The 23935-nt window shown below is 41.6% G+C and overlaps 1 protein-coding gene across 3 annotated transcripts in view; it reads right to left on the reverse strand.

Annotated features, from left to right (window-relative positions):
* HECW1 (HECT, C2 and WW domain containing E3 ubiquitin protein ligase 1) overlaps positions 1–23935 on the reverse strand; it is a gene marked incomplete at both ends in the record, with an annotated part of 472369 nt that overhangs the window by 215887 nt on the left and 232547 nt on the right. For all 3 annotated transcript variants that reach the window (XM_082846645.1, XM_082846644.1, XM_082846646.1), the window contains one exon: positions 19–113. In XM_082846645.1, coding sequence (XP_082702771.1) covers positions 19–113 — 95 coding nt within the window. The remainder of the gene's footprint in view (positions 1–18; positions 114–23935) is intronic.

Below are 23935 nucleotides of genomic sequence, written 5' to 3' on the forward strand. Positions count from 1 at the left end.
GGAGGACACAGGACTTACAGGAGCTGCTGAGTTTTTGACGGTGACACTGGGGGTGGTGGCTCGCAAGGCTCCACTCACTCCATGGTAGTATTTGAAGCAGATCTTGGTTTCAGCTGAAAGACAAAAATAAAATGGTACTGAGAAGTAGGGTATAATCCAGGAAGAGAAGCCATGGCCAGAGAGGACTCCCCCAGGAACTTCTACCCAATTCCTCCCATGAGTCAGGCAGCCACACCTGGTAACCCTGCTTCACTTGTGGCTTCATGAACAGGTCCAACTTCTTTCTGAAAATCCATCATCCAAAATTGTTTTGGCTTTAGCATTTTGTACCCAAGTTAAATCCATCATTTAGACTTCTCAGCATCCATCCTATCCCATCAGAAGTTATTGCTTTTAAACTCTCAGTTCTAAGATTTCAGGTGGTACCAATCTGTTTCTTCTGTAATTTTCTGTTATTGAATTCACTGTGATTCACATCTTGGTGATCTGAAGGAAGACTCTGAGAAATTATGGAAATACATGGATGAGAGCCATATTTTCTGATGACGATGACTAGACAATAATGCTGAAACTCCATAACTTTTTGGCATTTTGTACAGAAAAGAATCTGTGGCCAACCTGAGTTTGGTTCATTGGAAGGTGACCTGCTTTTCCCAATTTACTGTTTATAGTATGTTCTTCTTTAAATCTGAAAAATGTACCAGGCTTTGTCTTAGTCCCTTACATTAATTTTGTTTGGAACAACATGAGGAATCTCCAGTTAGAGGTCCTGGTTCTCAAATGTGGGAATTTGTCTCCAATTATAATGTTTTTAGAACTAATGTCTACAATTTTCTTAGCAAGCATTTTAATGTTCATTACGGAAAATATGGACAATGCAGAAAAGTATAAAAAATCTTCTATGGGTTTTTTTTTGCATACTTGAGCGTATGAACTTTAATAATGAATTTTAATCTTTTTTTGAAATCAACATTATTAAATAAGCATTTTCAACTACTAATTCCAAACTTTGTAGATAACATTGCTTGTTCTATGGAATCATTGACTCAATCTGTAACTTGGAAATACTTCCCTGATCTTGGAAATTTGGGGTTTTCCCTTAAAATTAATGCCTTTTTGAAAATTATTTTTAAGTTCAAGTTTGCTCTCTAGGATAATGGAGCAAAAATTGCTACTTCTCTATCAAAACTCATTCTCCCTTTCCTCCTTAATGACTGAATCTCAGTTTTATTTTGGGTGGTAATGCCCAGATAAAGAACTATGTTTTGTAGCCTCCCACTTAGATCACAGTTATGTTGTTTGCTGTTGTTATTTTGGATTTTCTATTATATGTAGTTGAACCTAAACCTAGCTAATGTGGAAAGGTTTCTTTCTATATATCATATAAATGATACGAGAATTGCAGTATTCTTCCTTAGAAGATAGGACTATTTTAAGGATTCTCCCTTCCTGTGGCCAAACTGCTTTCCCAAAAGCACTGTATACTTCCACCAGAAAATGTAACTCTGATCATCTCTAAGATAGCATCTCATTTTTATATCATTTATTTACTAGTGAGATTAAACATTGTTTATCAGATTTTAATTAGACATTTGTATTTAGGTTGTTTTTTTTTTAATCTATTGAATTGTAGTTGTTAAGACTTCCCACTGCCTGGATGATGTCTGGGTGTTTACCTTTTAGTGGACATATTCTTACTTTACATATATCAGTACTTTTTGTTTCCTCCCTTCATTCTTTCCCTGCAGTGATTTTGCATATCTGTGATTGCCTTTTAAGCTCTTGGTGGACAATCTTATAACTTAGTTCCATATTCTCCAAGGCACCCCACACTAGGTCTACAGACCTAGATCTACTACTGTCTCAGCCTGAGAGGCAGGTATCTTGTAGGTTAGGGATCATGGAGGGACCATGAGCAGCGAGCCATATGGCCAGGTAACCACACCGAGGCAGTGCAGTTCAGAATACGAGTTACTCTGCCTGTAGGTGCCAGTGAGATCGTTATGGAGGGGCCGAATGACCTCACCTCAAGTTTAGTTGCACAGAAGAAAATTATATATAACAGGTATCCTGGAAAGGCAGTACTAGCTTTCCTGTCAAAGAAAATTATTCCAGTGGCTTGGAGTAAAAAACGTCAGGGAAATTATAGACAGTCTTGTATTGAATCCTTTTGCTAGGTGAGCAGGTCAGTTCATGTTTAGAGCCAAGAATGCATGGAAACCTTCAAAGTATTGTAATCTTTTTCTGAAAAATCACTGGCAAAGGCTGTATTTTTTTCTTAAGCTTTTTAAGAGTCTGTTCCAGTAGTTAGCAACTTGATTATTAATGGATCTTCCTTTTATTTAACCTAAATATCTCCTGTAATTTAAAATGATTTCCTATTTAGACTTGAAAGAGATATTAAATTATTTAAAATTTCTTATTTAGGGATGGGCTCTGAAGGGAAGTCACCCACAAACGTTAAAACACATGCAAAAATATAATATACAAGTGATTTGTCGTATGGATTAAGATTACTTCATCTCGCAAAACTCCATGCTACTTTGGTGACAGTTACATTCAGCTGGTCTGTTTGATTAGCCCCACACTGAGTTTTTGCAGAAGAAGGAGACTAAATATTATTTATCTTTATATTTCCGGTGTCATGTAGTGTAGGGATTCTCTATAAATGCCTGTTAAAAAATGACTGATGAACTATTGGTTTCATTTGATTGACTCCACTGCCTTACTGTTAACCCAGGAGCAGGTACAGTGTCCTGGTGGGTCCTAATTCTTCACAGAGAATTTTCTATGGCCTAATATTACATGACCTTTGGAATAGATTCAAGTATAGATAAAGACATTGCTACATTTTCGCTATTACTGCTGCCTCTGAGAAAAGTATCAAGGTTCAAAGGCCAAGAAATATTAGAGGGTTGTTGGTTATTATTTCAGATACTTCATCTAAGGAGACCTATGGTAGGTAGTTCTATCTTCCTCTGCTTTTCTAGTTAAAATGATAATAATTCAAAAATCCCCTCAAAGTCTGAACACAAGGCATCTCTGTTATAATAGTTTTTATTGTTTATTTGAGTCATTATGTATGTAGTAACAGAAGTTTAGGAAGGCACAGGGATCTAAGGAAAGAGTAGGAATGTGGGAACAAATCCATGTAAGTCCAGTTCTTGACTTGCCCGTCATTAACAGAGTAAGTTATATAGACTCTCTGAGCCTTAGATTTAATGTAGAATGGAGATACCACTGCCAGCTTTGTATGTATTGTTTCATGTATGGCTGTTGTACACAGCAAATGGAATAATGGGTGAAGCCTAGTATGCATGAAGTAGTCAACACATAAGAGCTGCCCTTCTTCACTGTATATTCATTTACCGTCAACAGAACTGTCTTGTATAGTTGTTCAGGCATGTCCTACATAAAGTTGTCCAACCGAGGGGTGAGTAGGGGGTGGAAATCCAGCCCATACTCCACTCACCAATGGGTGTAGTCCTTGCCCTTCCAGAGGAAGAGGTTGACATCTTAAAATCTCGTGGATTAATGGTGGACCTGCAATAGATCTCCTTATCACGTTTTGGTTGCTTTTGCCTGGCACACGATTTGTTTTCTGATTTGGGCACGAGTGACCAGCTCATTCACAAAGTGGAATGATACTGAAGTTTCTACCTCTACAAATTTGTGTGTTTACAGCTATAATTTTTATTGGGTGGGCATGTATTCAAAAAGTATAGACTGCTTCACTTTACTTATAGTATCCCTTAAAGAAACAAGAAAACTATCGTTTTTCTTCCTCTCCATTTTTTAGGGATTAGTAGGCCTGTTGTAGCACTTGAGACATCAGTATGTAATGATGGTAGTAGCCCTGGTGTAAGTATAATATTTGATTTAGTTTAAAAATTATAACAAATTGGTCTTAACAGTTAATTAGCTCTTAGTACGCACCAGACCATTCATACTGTTTTCTAATTTGGCCCTCACGAAATCCCTGTGAAGTACAGGTAATTATTATTAACCTTTTAAAAAAGTGCTTAGCACAATACTTGGCATATAACAAGGCCTCAATAAATGTCATCTATCATTCCTATTTTACATCTAAGGAAAATGAGGCCAAAATGTAAGGCCACTTGTAAGAGGTCACACATGTAGTTCATGGCAGCTAGGATTTCAGCAAACATATTAACTTTTCATTTGGTAATTTGTCTCTAAAAAATTTTTTTTAATAATGCTAGATTGTTGACCAGCTAGCAAAAATGAACTTCCACTTTGAGTGATGATGTACTAGGTAATTCAGAGAACATCTACACAAGCTGGAAAAATATGGAAATAAATCTGCCTGAAGTAGGATTGCTGGATAAAATACAGGACATCCACTTAAATTTGAGTTTCAGATAAACAGGGAATAAGTTTTCAGTATAAGTCTGTCCCAATTATTACAATGGACAAAAAACTAAAAAAAGTATTCACTGTTTATCTCAAATTCAAATTTTATTAGGAATCCAGTAATTGTTTCCTCCTAAAACTGGAAATCCTAGCCTGAGGACATCAGAGACCTAGCAAGACAATGGAAAATACTGAAGACAAGATCCAGAAGAAGAAAACTTCTGCTGTTTCCCTTGGTGGGGGGGCAGTGTTGATTCCAGAAAAATGCACTGAGAGGCTGGGAAGGTGAAAATAACTTTCAACAGACTTGCGGGGCTAAGGGGATAAAAACTTAAAGAGTTCAGAGCCTGCCAAAGAGGAGGACTCTGCTAAGTCCTTCACAATTCAAGTTGGAGCCCTGAACAGCAGAACAGATACCAGAGAAATACACCAGCCCTGGCCCTTCAAATCATTTTAAGTCTTGAAATTCAATTGAGGTTATTCTGGATTGCTAGGTATAGCCCAGAAGGAAATGCAAATCCTCTCAGCAGGAAAAGAACCCATTCTAAGTCTCAAATTATCTCCATAAGTTTTCTTTACAGTGTCCAGTTTTCAACTAAAATTGATCAGACACATGCAGAGTATTTTTCTACTGGTAAAAATACCAATAGAAAGACCAGGCACTATAAATAGACTTATAGGGTTTTCAGATATCGGAGTTATCAGACACAAGCTTTAATGATCATATATTTAAAGCATTCAAAGAAATAAAATATAAGATTGAAAATCTCAGCAAATAATGAAGACTCTATAAAAGAACAAAACAGAAAATTCTGGATCTGTAAAACTACAATTTTGAAATAGTGTACTCCATGGGTGGGTTTAAAGCAGATTTAACAAAATACAGGAGAAAACTTAGGAAACTGGAACATAGGTCAGAAAAAGAAATCCAGAATAAGGCATGCAGAGAAAAAGGATATAAAATATTGAAGAGAAATAATAAACATATGTGATACTAGGGGGTGGTCTAAAATACCTGTAAATTGTAATCCAAAAAGAGAAGAGAGAGACAGTGGTGCTAAAGTTAAAAATTCTCCAAAAGTTATGAAAGACATCAAGGTATAGATACAAAAAGCCCTATGAATCCAGAAAGAACACAGCAACCAGATATCACTGTAAAAGTTCAAAAAAGAAGAAAAATGATCACTTCATCAGCCAATGAAGAGAAGAGCTAGGTTACCTTCACAGGAGCAACAGTGAGACTGACAGATGACTTCTCAACATAAACAGAAACAATGGAAGGGAAAGGAATGACAGCTTCAAAGTGCCGAAAGAAAATAACTGTCAACAGAGAATTCTGCAACTGGTAGAAGTATTCGTTAAGAATAAGGTGCTTACTCCTGTTGCTATCCAGACATTGCACAGGTTGAAGCACCACAAACATCTGAACTTCATAGCAAGTTTTTAACTATCCGTATGTTACAATGTCTGCAGTGCAGAAATGCCCAAATCTCATGAACAGAAGTGTGATCAGAGTTGATAAACTAGACAGACATACGGATCACTGCATTAGCGAAATGTCTTCCATTGTGAATCACTTATTTGTGTAAAAGGAACCAAATTATCTATGTAAGTAACATTCTTTAGCAAGGACAATGAACGTAAGTCTATGAATATTTCACTCGCAAAATAGACGTGAGACAAATGTAAACCACATCCTCAAAATCCAGGAAACCCAATTTTAACTCAAGAAGCTATCATCACTGTGAAAGAAACAGTTTCAGTAGTAATCTAGAAGGAGTAATGGAAAGTACAATATCTTCAAATGATCAAAAAGATCAAGAAGCAATGCAATAATAAGACATAAATTAAATTTTGAGTCTGAAGAACATTTAGCTTCAGTAAGAGGAAACAGCAAGAGCAGTTCTCTCAAAGAAATAATCAACATTAATGGTATAAAACCTGAGGTCCTCCCAGTCCATCCTACATGGCAGTATGTTCGCTTGTACTTGGTTTTTTATTTAAAAATATGAATTAAATGGGTTTTAAGAAATAAGCAGCTTAGAGAAAGGCTGTGACTTTTGATCAAAACAAAAGGAAGGGTGAAGGGCTTCTTAACACATGGAATGCACTTGTCAGTGCACTGACAAGGCACCTAACATTGCAGATTCTACTACATATGTAAAGATATAACATTGGAAAGGTATTTTAATTTAAAGTTGATATTGCCTGCTAGATCTCATTAAGGTAGAGTTTTTAAAGCGCCTCACACAGGGGGCCCTGGATTTAGACCAAATCCAAAATGAAGCAGTCACCTTGTACGCACGTTTGTTCCGTTACATTTAATCTCAGCAACTTGAATCCAATACCTCATTCAAAAGAAAAACATTATGTAGGTGTATAAGCCATATTAAGTTTTACCAAAAAAAACTTTGCTCTCCTATAAACAGCCCTGAAAGACATGGTGTTTCTATTTGGTTCTCAGATGATATCTTTTGTAGTAAAATTCTCATTAAAGCAATATATGACTCTAACAGAAAAAAGTCACCTTATTATATTAGAGAATATCATATTGATTTGCCAAAATTTTGTAATTTGGTAAAGATATAATCTTACTTGGATTTGCACTTCCAGAAATGATACAGAAAGCTGTATTATGGACTAATTATATTCACTTGGTACAAAATTGGAAAATAAGTGAAGAAAATAAAGTCATAAATTTTGAATGAGCAGAGAAGATATTTGCATCTTTAGGTATTCCACATTTGCCTAACATAAAAATTGCCATGTGATAAAGTCATGTTTCTCTAATAGCTAACTTATGATTATTTGAATGAAAAATGGTTAATTGTAACTTTTTTTCAATTGTGTTAACTGGTACATCTTTTTAATGCCAAGAACTGTATATCATTTGACTAATTTCCTATTTAGAACAGCAGCATAAATCCTATGTTAATGCTTCAAATATGGTACCACAGCAAATGTGGGAGATGGATGAAAATGAATCACTATGTGAAATGATGCTAGAACTTTACTTTATGGGAAGTACTTATTTCGGGTGTTACAAGGCCAAATCCAAACTCAAAAACAATCCTATAAATGCTTTTTGTTTCCTATTTCAGTGCTGGTTATTATCACCCCCTAGACAGTGTTTCTGTTCTCCGGGATCACCGCATGTGGAGTGTTTGCTAAAAGGCAATTAGAGCCTTCCTCTTCCTGCTAGGATAGAGTAATTGTAGCAGATTAATGCTTCTGCTGCCAACTAGATAAGCTTTTTTTAAAAACAAAATATTTAAAGCACTGCAGAATAATGGAAGCAACAAGGACCACAAATTCTAGACGACGGAGTAGTGGTGAGACGAGCTGATTACCTGCAGTCCCTTTGTCCTGGTGGCAGGGAAGCCAGCAGAGCTGCTGTGGCCCTCTGGGGCCAGAGTGAAGGACCAGAGACCTCAAGTACCCAGCTGGTTTCCCCTCAGACATTTGCTGAATCCTGCATCATGAAAACATCTGAAAAGTGAGCCGAAATCTTCTGTCTCTTGGTACTGAGGAGACCTGGCAGGGAGAGTCAGGGAAGGGTCCCAGGTGAAAACCCTCGGCTCTCCATGAAAGACCTGGAGAGGGATCTCTAGGAAGAGGGCGAGCTAAAGGGAGACTGAGGCTTACCACGACTGGACTGCACTCCACTAAGCTCATCCTCTTATTGGGTCAAGGCCACCAGCACCCCAACAAGCTCACTGAGGGAAGAGCAAAATCTTCTGAGGGAAGATGCCATCGCCAAAGTATCTACAATATTCCACACTCAGTTTATGGCAACTGAAAATCACCAAGTATGATAAGAGACAGAAGCAAATGACCAAAAGCAAGAAAGAAAATGGAACTAGGATCCTGATATTGAAGTCATTAGACAAAGACCTCAATGAAACTATGATTTTATACATGCAGAAAATGAAGTGCAGACTTTGCCAGAAAATTAGAACCAACAGAAAAGAATCAAATGGGGATTTAATTATTGAAGAACCAAAGAGTTGAAATTAAGAGCTCCATACATGGGGTTAGCCGCAGATCAGATACAGCAGAAAGAGGGTTAGTAAAGTGGAGCATAGGTTGGTTGAAAATATCCAGATTGAAGAAAGAGAGAGAAAAGAGGATGGAAAGGACAGAGGAGAGAATAAGGGACACAGTGGAATGAGTGGGGCAAAGGCAACTTTTGAGGAGACAATAACTTATTTTCAAGCCTGGATAGTAACAAGAATCACTTGTAAGCATGTCGTAGTTAAACTCCTGAAATCCAAAGGCTAAGGGAAAAGTCTTAAAAGCATCAGAGCAAAAAACAAACAAACAAAAAACAAAAAAACAAACCTACATTATCTTCAAAGGAAAGACAGAAACACTAAACTAAACTTGATTTTTCAGAAGACAGAGAAATGACATTCCTAAGTGCTGAAGAAAAGAACAGCTAACCTAGAATTCTCTGTATCTCGTGAAATCATTGCTCAAAAGTGAAAGTGAAATAGTGATGTTTTCAGACAAACAAAAACTGAGAGGATTTATCACCAGTAAGCTTGCACTAAAAGAAATACTAAAAGGGAGCTCTTTCTGTTAGGAGGAAAATGATCCCAGAGAGAAGGAAGGAGGCAAACAGAACAGGTTGACATGTGAATTAGGCTCTGCTTCTTGATTTGGGTGCTGTGTACATGGATGTGTTCACTTTCTGAAAATCCCTAAACTCTGCATTTAAATTTATGCCCCTTTCTATGTGTGTTTTGTGCTTCACTTAGGATTTTACCAAAACAAAGCAAAACCAAACAAACAAACTGCTAAGGGGAAAACTTACGGCCTTACATGCATACACAGAGAAGAAGAATAGCCCCAAACCAATGAGCTAAGAATCCATCTCAAGAAGTTAGAAAAAGGACAACAAATTAAACCCAAGGAAAGTAGAAGGAAGGAAATAATAAAAAATAAAAGTAAGAGCAGAAAGTAATTACACAGAAAACAAATATATATAGAAGATGAAGAAAACCAAATGTTGGTTCGTTGAAAAGACTAATAAAATTTAAAATCCCTGCCCAGTGAAGCATAGAGGATTGACGTGTATGTGAAATGAAACAGGAGTATTGCACAGCTGCCGGCACTCTTAGCAGTCCTCCCTCCTGGATGGAGTGGGCTGAGCTGTCTCGGAGCTGCCCTGGGGCATTCAGGCTGAGGTGGGGGTTCCCAACAGATCCTCCAAGGCCAAATACAGACCGCAGAGTCAAGTGCCTTCTCTGTCATATATTTTTGTCCAAAATCCTGGCTTACTGGGGTGGGTCTCTGCATTTCAGTCCAAGTGGAGGGGAGGGTCATGGCTGGTCAGACGGTGGAGGACTGAGTTGTCTGGAACTGAGATAGGACACAAACCAGAAGGCTGTAGACTGACAGACTACCATACTGAAGAGCTCCAGAGGTAGAAAGTATGGGTCCTAGCATGAAGGCAGAGGGCCATACCGAGACCCTTCCCCATATCCTGTGCTGATTACATATGTCTTGAGTCAGCTCTTGACTTGCTAGAGGGTGTTCCAGAGGTGTTTCTGGGAAGTACATACTCTTGTTAGGTATTAGCCAACCTCTTCCAGATTAGGTACCAAGAAGTGTGAGGATATACTGGGGGATCAGTCTGATGTATGAAGAGTAGGGTTTTTGAGAGTGTGGGGTGGAGGGCGGATGCAATCTCAGCATGACTTTTAAATGAACCCTTTACAGTCCGGGAGAGGATTTTGAATATCACCTTTTAAAACTGGATGGAGGTGAGAGCCACAAATGAATGGCAGGTGGCTATTTTAGAAGATGTAACAGATGAACAGGTTTCATGATATTGGAGCATGAGATACCACACAATTTCACAGTAAAGAAGGGTAGAGCTCAAACTCATGGCTGGTCAGGAGGCTGGGAGGGTTACAGTAACCCTTTGGGCTAACCAGGTATATCCTTGGCCACACACAGATCTTAGGAATGGTAGTACGAGGCAGGGTGTGCTTTCTGATATGTGGTCACCAGACATTCCTGTGACCTTATTAACAGGGCTGATGTGTTACCAACTCCAAGGGTGCCATTCACACAGAAGTCTACGGAAATGGCTCTCCTGGAGTTATGTAGCAGGCAACCATGCTTTAGTCTCGTGAATGGGCTGCATGACAAGGTGAAATCCTCAAGGGTAGGCTTCCTTGGCAAGAAGTACAGGAGTCCATCCTAGTGGGGAAAAAACTGCTCTTACCTGGATTCCCCCTTTCCTCTCAGGGTGCCTCTCTTTTCTCCCTGCGCAGTTTTCCCTTGGAATCTAGGGAAAGTTTCTTTCTCACAATTAGATACTCAGTTGGGACTAACTTGGTCAGCTGCAGATGGGGCTGAATGACCATAGTTTTCTATGGGGAGAATTTTGCAGCCTGGGAACACTCAAACCTGTAGTTCTGGGCCCCGAGAGCACCCACCCACCCACCATTTTGGCTTCCTGGTACATAGAACTTGGTAACTCAAAGTACATATAAAAATGCTATGCCATCTGGCATACTGCATATTGGATCGGCTGCTGCCTTTCTCAGTTGCAGTTGATTCCATAAAACATTAATAAACAGAAACCTACATTCAATAGAGTTAGGAAACCAGAAAGGGGAGCTGTCTCGCCCTGTGGTGATAGCAGAGCCCAACAGGAAGAAGAAAACCTCCTCTTCTTTCCTGGCAAGGACTCAGCCAATGAAAAGCCATGGACTCTTTGTTTACTACAGCCCTTCCGACTTCCTTATCCTCTCTGTAAAAGTGTTCTCCTGCCCTTGCTGTAGGGGGACGTGCAAGTGGCTCACCGTGGTTGCAGACCCTGAACTGTGGTTGCAATTCTCTGCTGATCCTGAAAAAATGATCTTTGCTGGAGAAATATCTGGCAGTCTCTTTGTTTCACGTCAACAATTCTGACCTGGGATACAGTAACTGGATGCTGGGTCCCTCTAAGGGATCCCTGACACCAAAAAAGCAGCCTGAAAAAGGAACACTGCACTCCATTGGTGTGGGTTTCATGAAAAAAAAAAATATTTGCAGGTTTGGAGTTTACTGGAATTGTTGCCTCTTGGGAAAAAACCATGTCTGAGTGGAGGCACTAATCTTGAATATTTGGCTGATTTGTGGAGGTCAACCGGGAAGGGTCTGCAGACATGAGATGCTTTGACTGGGCAGGTTAGTGTCAGGGCTGTTAGAGAAGAAAGGGATGAAGGAGGCACAGATGCTATCCTGTAAAACCTGGGAACTATCAATGCAGGTTAACGGTGCTGCCTTTGTTCAGCCGGCAGGGGCTTCCTTTTTGTCTAGAATGTATAGGCCACTCAGCTGAACTGGAAATTTCAGCATCATTTTCTGGGTAGGCTCAGCGATGTGTCTATACCAGATGACCAAGAACCGTCCTGGAGGAAAGTGTGTGGAGGTGGAAGAGGTGATAGAAGACCCTCTGCACACCAAATTCAGGCTCTCGCTTGTATAGTACTGACTCTACCACTTACTCGCTTCCACCCTTCCTCTGGGTACAAGAACAAGGCATTATGAAATTATTCCCATCATGCACTCAGTTTAGCTTGGTGCCCACGGACAGCTTGGAGCGTCCTATAAGCTTCGTATCATCCTCCCGTGTTTCGTACGAGGGCTCTCAGGACACCTTTCGTGATCCCTTTGCTGAGTTCCATGCTCCTGCCTGTTGTCCAGCCTCAGCCGGTGTCAGCAGCATGCTGAGGATGCTCTTTCTGCTACTCTTCGCTTGGCCTCCGGGGACCTGCCGACAGAGGGCGCTGCAGGGGCCGCGCAGCCGGAAACCCCACCGGAGGTCCAGCCGAGACGGAAGGAAGTCTCGCCCATCTCCCTCCCGGAGAGCGGGCTGGGTGTTCTTTCAAGAGTCCAACCCTTGTAAGCACTTGCTTTGTACTGTTGTAAGGTCACTGTGGTCACTTCATCTGTGTCAAGTACCCAGGACTTCCATTTAACTGGTCTTGATGTTTCTTAACATTGAGTTTGCCTGTATTTTTCATTGGCAACTGCCGATGATTAGGCTAGTGAAAAGGATGAAGTCTAATCGTAGGTTATTTTAACTATTACTTCTTTTCCGTGTTCCCATACCCTTTTTACTGTTTCCCTTCTATTATTGTTTTTTGTTTAAGTTTGACATAATCCACTCTTCCCCCTCTGAAAAATATTTCATATTCCTTCTATTCTTTGACTACTTATCGTTTCCTTTGTTAAAGGCTCAGCCAGGCCTTAAAGGTTTAGTTTTCACTAGAAATTTGTGTTCTCTGTTACAGAAAACTCACACTGTAAAATAAATCTTTTTTTTCAAGGGTAACTATTCATGGAGAGAGAAAGAGACTAACAGGTTTTAAATATAAGGAATAGGAGTCCCATGAAAAGGCTTTAAGTCTATGGGCTCAAATTTATAGATTTTGTATAAAAGTAGGAGAGTTTCCTATATGTCATTCTCTGGTAGAGGGTGCAGTGTTTATAACTCTATCTTTTCCCAAGGAGATGGAAGCATAAGACGCAATTCCCCACTTATTAGACGAGTTCTCTGGTTTGGATTTTCAGCTCATTGGCCTTGAGCAACCTGGGAGAAACTGGCATTCATTCTGGTGAAGGTTAAAAACAATCAGCTCCTTTTTCCTTTCTGCGTTTTGTCTGCCCTCTTCCCTCCAGTAACAGCTGGCAATAGCAATGTGGGCATAAATACGGACCAGGTGCTGCAGACTCCGGTTCTGCTTGGAAAGAGGGAAACATGGCTTAGATTAGCAGCTGCTGCAATGGATGAGGCATTGCTTGCATCTTCTAGATTTTGCGGGTGTTGGTGGGTTTTGCAGTATTCTTGGGTACCATCATATCAACTCTGGAATTTGGGGCAAGTGAGATACATGAGAATTTGTGAGGAGTTTTTACTTTTTCCATATTATTTGGATTCTGAACTCTTTCCTGGCTGTCCAAGGCTGGTGTGGACAGTATAGCTGTCATCATTTGAAAATGGCCTTGGAGTTGACTAGAGACCTATCTTGGCTAATGTCAGAGACTCCTGGGGGTGACCTCTGAACTGGCTCCAGGTACGTAGTGTCCGGGAAGGTACACACGGTGTGCAGGCAGGACCACCCTGACCTCTGTGGCTCTCTGTCTTCACCAAGAACTCTGCAGCTGTGCGTGACCAAAGACTTGGCCGAAAGGCTCAGGGGGTCAAAAGAGAAGAATGAAGTGGAAACACGGAAAATTCTCCCTTCCCACTGCTCTTCTGGCATCCACTTCCTGGGCCCGAATCAAGGGAGGAGGTGCTACAGTGTTTGGTGAGATTTCCAGTGTGGACTGGGCTGTGTTCACTAGAGAGCAGAGTCCTCTGCTTTAAAAGGTGGTACCTCTCTGCCACCTCCATACTCCAAGAAGCTGGGTGGGTTCGTTGACTCTGTTCTCTTTGTGGTACCCTCTTGCTGTGGGTCTGACCAGAGACATCGTGGCTTCTGCCCTCCATCTGTGTTTCTCTGTCTCTTTGTCCTGATGGCTCAGGGGCCATCGGTGGGAAAGATAAGACATGACGGCTGTAGCCCTTGAGCACAAGTCTCCTGCTTCCTGCACAGGTGTTTTGAGCACTAGCTTCATTCATTCATTCATTAACTGAATAAATACTTACTAAGCCCCTCTAAGGGGAGATGCTACCAGCAACAACAAAAATCTTTAAAAGTGTTATTTTTGCTGAAATGATGGATGCTGTTTGATATTTTCCTCAAAGTTTCTAGAGGGAATAAGTAATACTTTTTAAAATGTGTACACAAATTGGATTTATACACATATAACAAATACATTGAAATGAAGGACACTCTGGATTTGTGTGGGAGGAAGTGACTGAAACCTTGGATAGCCTCTGTCTTCTAGTCTGACTTTCTCCCAGCTCTTTATGGTGGGAGCTCCCCATTCAGAATCATCTGGAGGGGAGGAAGGCCATGTTAACCATCTTGACTTTCCTTCCTCTAGTTAAGGATTTGCTAGCCCAGTGACAAATGGCTTCCCACTTTGATGCCCAGATAATTTCCTTGCCAATCACTCCGGGAGGAAAGCCCCCAGCATGGACTCCAACTTCAGAATTCTATCTAATGTATTACCTGGTATCCAGCCCTCCATGGGATCAGAACTCTGTACCAAATCTCCACCTTAGTGGTGGGGACCCTTCTGGCCAACTTTAGTCTTATCAGGACATCATGGTGGCTAAAGAGCAGGCTCAGAGGTCAGACTGCCTGGGTTCAAGTCCTGACCCCACCATCTGTTTGTGACTTGTGAATCTTAGACCAGTTGCATTTATCTTCCTGGACCTCAGATTCCTTATCAAAAAAGGGGGGAAAAAAAAACCCTGCCACCTAGGGTTTTCATGAAGATTAAATGGGGCAAGATGTATGAGGCACTCAGCGTGGTACCTGGCACATTGGGAGAGCTCAGAGACAGTTAGTTGCTGCTATTACTATTATTATTCCTCTATTCAGGACAGCAGCCTTACCCCAAATGATAGCCCAGGGGTGGGATCTTGTGAGACATGCACAGATTCCCCAGGGACAAGCACAGGCCACCCTCCTGGGATGGCTGCAGCCACCTCATTCCCATCTGCTGTGTCTAATTGGACATATGGCAATGAGCTTGCTATGCCCTTCAGATACCTGGCTGTAGGTCCAGACACGGCATCTTAGTTAGGTCAGTTTCTCTTGTCTGCCCCACATACTCTCCTGCCAATTTGGCCTCTGTCGGCCTTGGCCTGCCACAGGCCTTTATGAGAGAGCTATTGTCCCCGTTTCATGGAGATTAAAATGGGCACAATACTCCCTCCTTATCTTGCTGAAGCCCTCTCTGGAGGCAGAGATATGGAGGGCCTCTGCAGCCCTGGTTGTTTCTAACTCCATGTGTCTGCAATTTATAGTAAAAGAGATTCATTCTGTGTATTGAGTGGCTTTGAGGGGGATGGAGAGAAACCGTTCTGTAGAGTTCTAATTTGACTCCACCACGTCTGTATAAGTGAAAATCACTCCTGAGTTCTTCCTGTGTCGTCTTCTTTCCCTTCCGATTAGGAAAAGGGGCACCATAGAGTGGTCAGCATAACACATTTTTTTCCTTCCCTCTCTTCTGTCCCCATCCTGCCCCACCCACACTTCTGACTGGAAGTCCATAGTGGGTCAAGGGCTTCCAGGAAAGTTTGGACTCCTTAACTGTTCTCTGCATCCTGTTCCTTCCAACTCCTCATGGACCTCAGTTCATTAAACGTCCCTTCTGTGTCCCACATCTCCAGCATGCCCACAGACCCTTCCCTTGGGCTGATGAGCACAAGCAGATAAGCCTGGTTTAAATTCCAGCTCCACCACCTGCCACAAAGACTACCATGTCTCTGAGACTGTTTTCTCCTCAAATGCAACGGTGATGGCACCCAACTCATGGTGCTCTTATCAGCGTAAAATAAAAGGCTGTATTCAGACTATACTACAAAGCTACAGTAGTCAAAACATATGGTATTGGCACAAAAACAGACACATAGATCAATGGAACAGGATAGAAAGCCCAGAAATAAACCCACATCAATTAATCGACAACAAAGGAGGCAAGAATATACAATGGAGAAAAGGCAGCTAATAAGTGGTGCTGAGAAAACTGGACAGCTACATGTGAAAGAATAAAATTAGAACATTCTCTAACACCATATATGAAAATAAACTCAAAATGGATTAAAGACCTAAATGTAAGACTGCATACTGTAAAACCTAGAGGAAAACATAGGCAGAACACTCTGACATAAATCACAGCAGTATTTTTTGGATCCATCTCCTAAAGTAGTGGAAACAAAAGCAAAAATAAACAAATGGGACCTAATTAAACTTAATTAGGTTTGCATAGCAAAGGAAACCATTGATAAAACAAAAAGACAACCAACTGAATGGGGGAAAATATTTGCAAATGATATGACTGAAAAGGGATTAATATACAACATATAGAAACAGCTCATACAACTCAACATCAAAAAACCCCAAACAATCTGATTAAAAAACAGGCAGAAGAATGGAATAGACAGTTTTCCAAAGAAGAAATGCAGATGGCCAACAGGCACATGAAAATATGCTCAACATTGCTAATCATCAGGGAAATACAAATCAAAACCACAGTGAGATATCACTTCACACCTGTCAGAATGGCTGTCATCAAAAAGTCTACAAATAACAAATGTTGGCAAGGATGTGGAGAAAAGGGAACCCTTGTACACTGTTGGTGGGAATGTAAAATGGTGCAGCCACTGTGGAAAGCAGTATGGAGGTTTCTCAATAAACTAAAAATAGAACTACCATAAGACCCAGAAATTCCACTCCTAGGTATATATCTGAAAAAGATAAAGATACTAATTCAAAAGATACATGCACCCCAATGTTCTTAGCAGCATTACTTACAATAGCCAAGACATGGAAACAACCTAAGTGTCCATCAACAGATGAATGGATAAAGAAGCTGTGGTATACATAGATATACATGCACAATAGACTATTACTCAGCCATAAAAGGATAAAATTTTGCCATTTGCAGCAACATGGATGGACTTGGAGGGCATTATGCTAAGTGAAATAAGTCAGACAGAGAAAGATAAATACCGTATTATATCACTTATATGTGGAATCTAAAAAATACAACAAACTAGTGAATATAACAAAAAAAGCAGACTCACAGATATAGAGAAGAAACTAGTGGTTACCAGTGGTGGGGGCAATATAGGGGTGGGGTGTGGGAAGTACAAACTATAGGGTGTAAGATAGGTTCAAGGATGTATTGTATAACAGGGGGAATATAGCCAATGCTTTGTAATAACTGCAAATGGAAGGTAACCTTCAAAACTTGTATAAAAATTAAAAAAAAATTTTAAAAGGACGTAAGATCCTTGCCAAGAAGTGGACACAAGGATATCCTAAATAAAGGAGAGCACTTACTTGTAGGCTCATTTCATTCAGTCCTTACACGTGTTCAAGCTCATCTCCATTCTGTTTCTCATGCTGCCCCCTCAGAGTCACTCTCACAGCCACCCGTCCTGGAGGATGCTTCACACACTTTGCCTCTTCTCTATAGACACAGATTTACTGGGGGGCCCTCACCATTCCTGTGTGAGAGGTTTCCTGGGACCAGGGACTTTCATGGCCCAGATCAGGATCAATCTGAACTGGCCATTCTAACTCTTCAGCCTGCAGTCTTCCTCATCAGCTCCTTAAATTATTTTTTTTGGCAAACATCACCACAAGCCCCATGTTCCAACCCTCCGCCATGCATTCTAGACCACATGTCCCTTGAGTCCTCTGATGGCACTCACCACGTCCTGTTGATGACGCTCCCTTTGATAGCTCCCCCGCCTTTGACTTCCATGGCCCTGTTCATCTGGATCCCCTGATGCTACGGTTACTACTGCTGCGTAACAATCAAACCCAAAACGTAACTTCTCTGTACTATCATCTCTCAAAGTTCTGTGGGGTGACTGGGCTCAGCTGGGCAGCTTTCCCTTGCTGTCTTGCATGCTGTTGCCATGGGTAACAGCTGGGCTGGCCTCTGCTGTGCCCTGGGTGGGGATGGCTGGAGCAGCTGTCTCCATGCAAACTTTCATATGGCCACTGTGAAAGCACAGCTGTCTCAGGGCTCCAAGAGCGAGTGTTCTAAGAGATAGGAAGTGGGAGTTACCAGTCTCTGAAAGCCTGGCCTGGAGGCTGCACAGCCTCACTTCAGCATGGAAACCAGGGCAGGGTCACAGAGCCCTCCCAGGCCCAAGGGGGGGGGGGACATGGACTGGGCCTCTTGATGAGAGGAATGCCAAGGAACTTGCGGCCATACTTAACCCTCCACACTCAATGATCTCTCTTCCTCAACCTCTATCCCTTCCTCCTCCTTCTCCTTCTCTTCCTTTTTCTCAGCACTCCACCCTCAACTCTCACATCTGCATGCCTTCATGCCTTTGCAAGTGCTGTTCCTTGCCTAGAATGATCTCTCTACCTCTTGGCCCCCAATGCCGGTCCTTCCTTCCCACTGGCCAAGTCTACCTACTGGCTCCTCTTATCCGTGGGTGGTGATCAACTCTGGGCCCCAAAGCCAGGTTTTGTGGTCCCCTTCACTGACACAGGACAAAAAGAAGGAGGTGCTTGTCCCCGCTCCTGCAATGTGAGAGCCTCAGCGGGCAGGGACCAAGCCTTCACCTCTAGATCAGAGTCCCTGGAGACCAGCACAGTCCCCAGCAGGCCTCCAGCACTGTAGGCTTCAGAGAGGCAGGTGAGGCTGTATGTTCTCTTAATGAAATGGAAACTCAAGGTAAATGTAGAAGAGTCTCAGTTTGGGTTATTAGGCCTTTGACCCTTTATCTGTGTTGATTTAGAGGTTTCATCTCATTGGAAGAATCTGACACACATCAAACTAGAAGGTAGCTCTATCCATATTGCTGCAAATCTGAACTGAATGATTTGGTTGTATCTTTCTAGCTGTTTTCTGTAACAATGCTTAGTCACTCTTTAATGGTCCGATATTTAACCTATGGACTAAAGATGCATTTTGATGCCCCAGATGTAATGGACTATTGGACCTGGTAAGAGATGGTTGCACACAACATTTGGGCTCTTCACCTTGGGTGAACTGAGGATGAGCCTGCTACGTGTGTCCCCTCATTCCTGTGTCCTGTCTTCCCACCCGGACCCCTGCCCTCCCACTGCCACACTCCCATTGTCTCATTGGTCCCTTTCAGTCAGAACCACTGCACCTTTATGTTGGCCTCTGGAAGCCCAGACATTATTACTGTATGAATATTTCCAACCATTTCACTCTGGTCTGCTCAAGTGTGAATGATTGTGAATTCGGTGGCTTGGGTTCCTTCTTCTACCATTCCAGGAGGCTTCTCTCTAGCAAGATTACTTCATTTAGGCTTTTAAAGCAAAATGTGCTGGAAATAAGGAAGGAAGAAAACCAGCATGCGGTAAGGCAGGTTTATGGAGAAGTTTAGCGGGAGGAACACCAGGGGAGTCGTGTGGCAAAAGGACACAGGTGAAAGAGGAAATGCATTTTAGGAGTGCTGCCGTGAACTGCAGGCTCTTGTCTCCAGATTTAAGAAAGGCAAGTAAGAACAGAAGCAATACTGAAATTACTTTATGATTGTGTAGAGTGCAATTTTGACCATGGTTTCTCTTTAGGGTAGTGTGAACCTGGATAAGCGATGGGGGTAGTCATGGCTTCCAGGGAATTATATAGTAAAATTAAGATGGCATGATAATAAAATAGCCATTATCATGCAAATATTTACGGAGGCGCACTTGTTCCTAAAGGAACGCCTTTGCGAAGTGGTATGATTGTCATAAGATTATGATACACATTTACAATTTAGAAAGTAGACTTTCACAGAGTCTATGACTCAAACGTTTATTGCGGTACAAAAGGAGACATAGCTTCTCGGAAAGAACAAAAGTGATTGAAAATGGCAGCCCACAGTGCAGTTCTTAGCCATACCAGTTCTAAAACCAGAGCAATCCTGGTGGAAATACGTCTAGATTTAAATAAAAAGCTATACCAACGTGTCACCTGAACCATCTGGATTGCTGACGTGACGGGATCCCTGCGGCTGCTCTGGGCAGATCTGGGTGGCCTTCTGGCCCCAGCACAGCTTGTCCTGGCTCTGCCGCATTGCCGCAGAGGAGAAAGCAGCAGCCAGAAGTGCTAACCAGGGGAGTCAGCTAGTTCCCCTGGAGCCCTGCTTTTCCTTCAGTGCCCATCGGTCTCCAACTTTGGCTGCAAAGGCTTTCCCCGCGGGAAACTCCCAGAATAAGCCATTCAGTTCACAGCTGTCACCAAGACGCCACCATGTCCATTCCCAGAGGAGAAATGCACCGCAATCCCTAATTCAAAGCCTTCTCATTATACCGCACACCTGGCTGCACCAGACACGTGCCTGGCCCTTCACGTGTGCCTTCTCAGTCTTCATGGGGTCACCGGTGGGGATTGTACATTAACTTCCTGTTATAGATGAAGGAACAGAGCCTTAGAGTCCAAGGGCCACACCGGGTAGACACTGAGTCCACAGGCCTCTCACTGGGAAGCCACCTGCTGAAGGGTGGGGAAAGGAGGCAAACTCTGCCCCCTGACCTGTGTACATTTCACCTTGCCACTCTCAAGGGGTGCTGTTAAAAACTTTGTTAATCAACTATACTCTAATATAAAATAAAAATTTAAAAAAAACCTTACAGCACGACTAGGTCCTTAGATTTGCTGTTATGTGTAATCAGGGGCCACTGTGTTTTTTTAATTTGGGAGGATGTGATGGAAAAGGATTGGGAAATGATGTACTGAGAAGGGGTTTGAGGTTCGCTCTTCTGACAAATGCAGGGAGTGATGAAACCAGAGCAGGTAGCAGTCAGGGTGTGAATCTGGAAGCGAGGGCAGAGATGGGGAAGGGGCTGAACGTGAGGGTCTGAGCTGCGGGCGATGCATGACCAGTGGTTCGGAGTGGGCAGGAAGCCACGGCAAAACAGAGCCGTCGAAATGACTGCAGATTTCTGGTTTATGCCTGGACAGCTGTAGAAGGCTGTGATCATGACCGTGATTACATGACTTGACACAAGGGTGGGTAGAGAAAGGAGGTCCGTTTGGGAGAAACTCCCTCGGCCGTAATCAGCTGTCCTTCCAGACCCACTACTCTATTGTTCCTGCTAGCAATGGGGAGTGACAATGAACAGGGAGCTACACGTAACAGGTCTGGGCCAGGGATCAAAATAAAGATACCTTCCAGGCAGAATCAATACCGCTCTGCAAGGCAAGCCCTGATTCTGAAGGACTTCTTTCTTCTTTAACTTTATCGGAGTACAGTTGATTTACAATGTTGTGTTAGTTTCAGGTGTACAGCAAAGTGAATCAGTTATGCATATACATATATCCACTCTTTTTTAGATTCTTTTCCCATATAGGCCATTACAGAGTACTGAGTAGAGTTCCCTGTGCTATACAGTAGGTCCTTATTAGTTATCTATTTCATAGGTAGTAGTGTGTAGATGTCAGTCCCAATGTCCCAATTTATCCCTCCCCCCACCCACTTACCCCCTGGTAACCATGAGTTTGTTTGGGTAGCACATAGTCAACAAAGACTGTGGGAGCTCCTGAAGGCTTGAGACTGGCCCGCTGAGCCCAACTGCACACATTAGGGTATAACATTTGAGTTACTATAACAATAAAACATTGTCAGATTTTGTCAGGATAGGTAAAGCTAAAATTTCACGAGTTCTTTCTTTTGTCAGTGTTAAAATTTGCATCTTTACAGCTCTCATATTACAGCAATTATTACTATAGTCAAATAGCCAAGTGCCCTCTAGGGCGAAATTATGCAGGGACCATAGGAAACGAGTCAGGAGTTATTTTCTTCTGTATTTTATCATGTTTGTAACTCCTTGGAGAATACAGAAAGTATTTGTTTTGAATGTTTCTAATTTGGGGGTACTTTCAAAATCTGATTTAATCAGACCTTTAAAATATCATATAAATCAATAGCAATTACCTAATTCTAAATTGAATCATAACTCTGAAAGAAATATGCTATTAGAACAGATCCCAGGCAATCAGTGATATACCTCTACTTTCATAAAAGGAAGTAATAAAAGGTAAACATAAAGAGAAAAATGGAAAAACCAAAACAAAACCTCATTTATTATTTTAACTCCCACTTGGAATGACCTTCTGTTGTACTTCAAGATTTAATGTTCAAAGTTTATAAAGTTATTTTTATTTTATTATTTTTATTTTAAGAACGTCTAATTTACCAATTAGATTAATGTGTTTATTACTACCTAGAGACCGTGAAGAGCTTATTTGTGATTCGTAACAAAACTTCTCTAACCTTTCTGGATAATGGCCTGAATTCTGCATTTTTATACTATAGCAAGAGGATCTCTGATGCTTTGATTTGCACACACTTTGATAGTTACATTAGAACATTCTGTACATCCAGTCTCTTCCTGTTCCTTCATTTGGCACTTGTTCTATCAAACAGGTTTGAAAATGCAAATTATTTCACATTAAAAATATACATTTTTATAGCATATTATATACAGTTTTAATGCATTCAGACTCCTATAATTCATTATTGTTTTAATTTATCTGATTTTTTTTGTGTGCCCTGAGTCCACAGTCCAATCATTTGCAAACTCAATTAAGCTTTGTCTCAATGAATTTTTACTTTTTGACAAATCGTTACATTTGTACAGAAATACATTCTTAGTATATTATTCATTCAGTTGATACATTTGCAAAATGGAAATTCATCCATTTTCTGAAAGCACTGAGGTATCGCTAGTCTAAGAGGTATATTGTGGAGTGGGATCGTCTCCAGTTTGCACTTGAAAACATGTCAGTTTTCTAAAGTGCTGAACTTTTAGTTTAGTTTTTTTTTTTTTTTTTTTTTTTTTTTGCGGTACGTGGGCCTCTCTCTGTTGTGGCCTCTCCCGTTGCGGAGCACAGGCTCCGGACGCGCAGGCTCAGCGGCCATGGCTCACGGGCCCAGCCGCTCCGCGGCATGTGGGATCTTCCCGGACCGGGGCACGAACCCGCGTCCCCTGCATCGGCAGGCGGACTCTCAACCACCGCGCCGCCAGGGAAGCCCCTTTTAGTTATTTTGAATATGACTTGGCAGACTATCTGTTTATTCTAGGACGTTGGAACTTCACCAACTTTGAATACACTTTCACTCAATTATGACAACATTTTATGTATTTTACAGAGCTGATTTTACATTATAATACCTGTCTAATGATATTTAAAGTGTGCCTTCATACTGCTCACGAAGACAATTATTTAAATGGTTTGTTATTTGAGCTGAATGTACAGGAAATGCTCTAAATGTCCCAGAAATCTTGGAGAACTGCCTTGAAAGGAATGGTACTAGTGCTAGATTAATTTACACACAAATCCCACTTTTTCACACTGGCTCATGCAGAATGAAGACAGAGTCATGAGGTTTCATATTATCCTTAATATTTATTTCCTTGACTCTAAAAAGATAAAAGAAACACCTTCAAGGTGTGTTTATGCCTGCACCATTTTGAGCTGATACTGTATTATGACCCTGAATTATGTCTATTTCTCATTTATTTAAAACCCAAAAGAACAAAATGGGTATGTAGTAAGGAAGGACTCTTCCACTGAACTTCCAGTGTAGACTGGGGCATACAGTCAACAATTATATCTAATATTCATTGCTGCTGCAAGTTTTCACCTCTTTTGTTCTTACTGGCATTTGGGAAGTCATATTAGGTACCACTAGCTGGAGCCCATCTCTTTATCCCCACATCAAGCCTGGCCACGTTCTTTATGATAAATGATGCCATTTGTGGGATAGTGGAAGATGCTGGCATGACTAGGGCAAAGGAGGGCCTGCTGGGGAGGATGGAGAAGTAGGGTTGAGGGGTGTGGTGGGTTTTGTTGGGGTTTAGCAGCTGGGCAGAGAGGTTTTCAGCTGATGTAGCATGAAAGCGCAGCCATGAGGCTTTGGGGGCACATGGTAGCAGGATTGCGTTCAAGGCAT

Source organism: Leucopleurus acutus, assembly GCF_964270905.1.
Source record: "Leucopleurus acutus genome assembly, chromosome: 9".
In the NCBI taxonomy this organism is placed as follows: domain Eukaryota; kingdom Metazoa; phylum Chordata; class Mammalia; order Artiodactyla; family Delphinidae; genus Leucopleurus; species Leucopleurus acutus.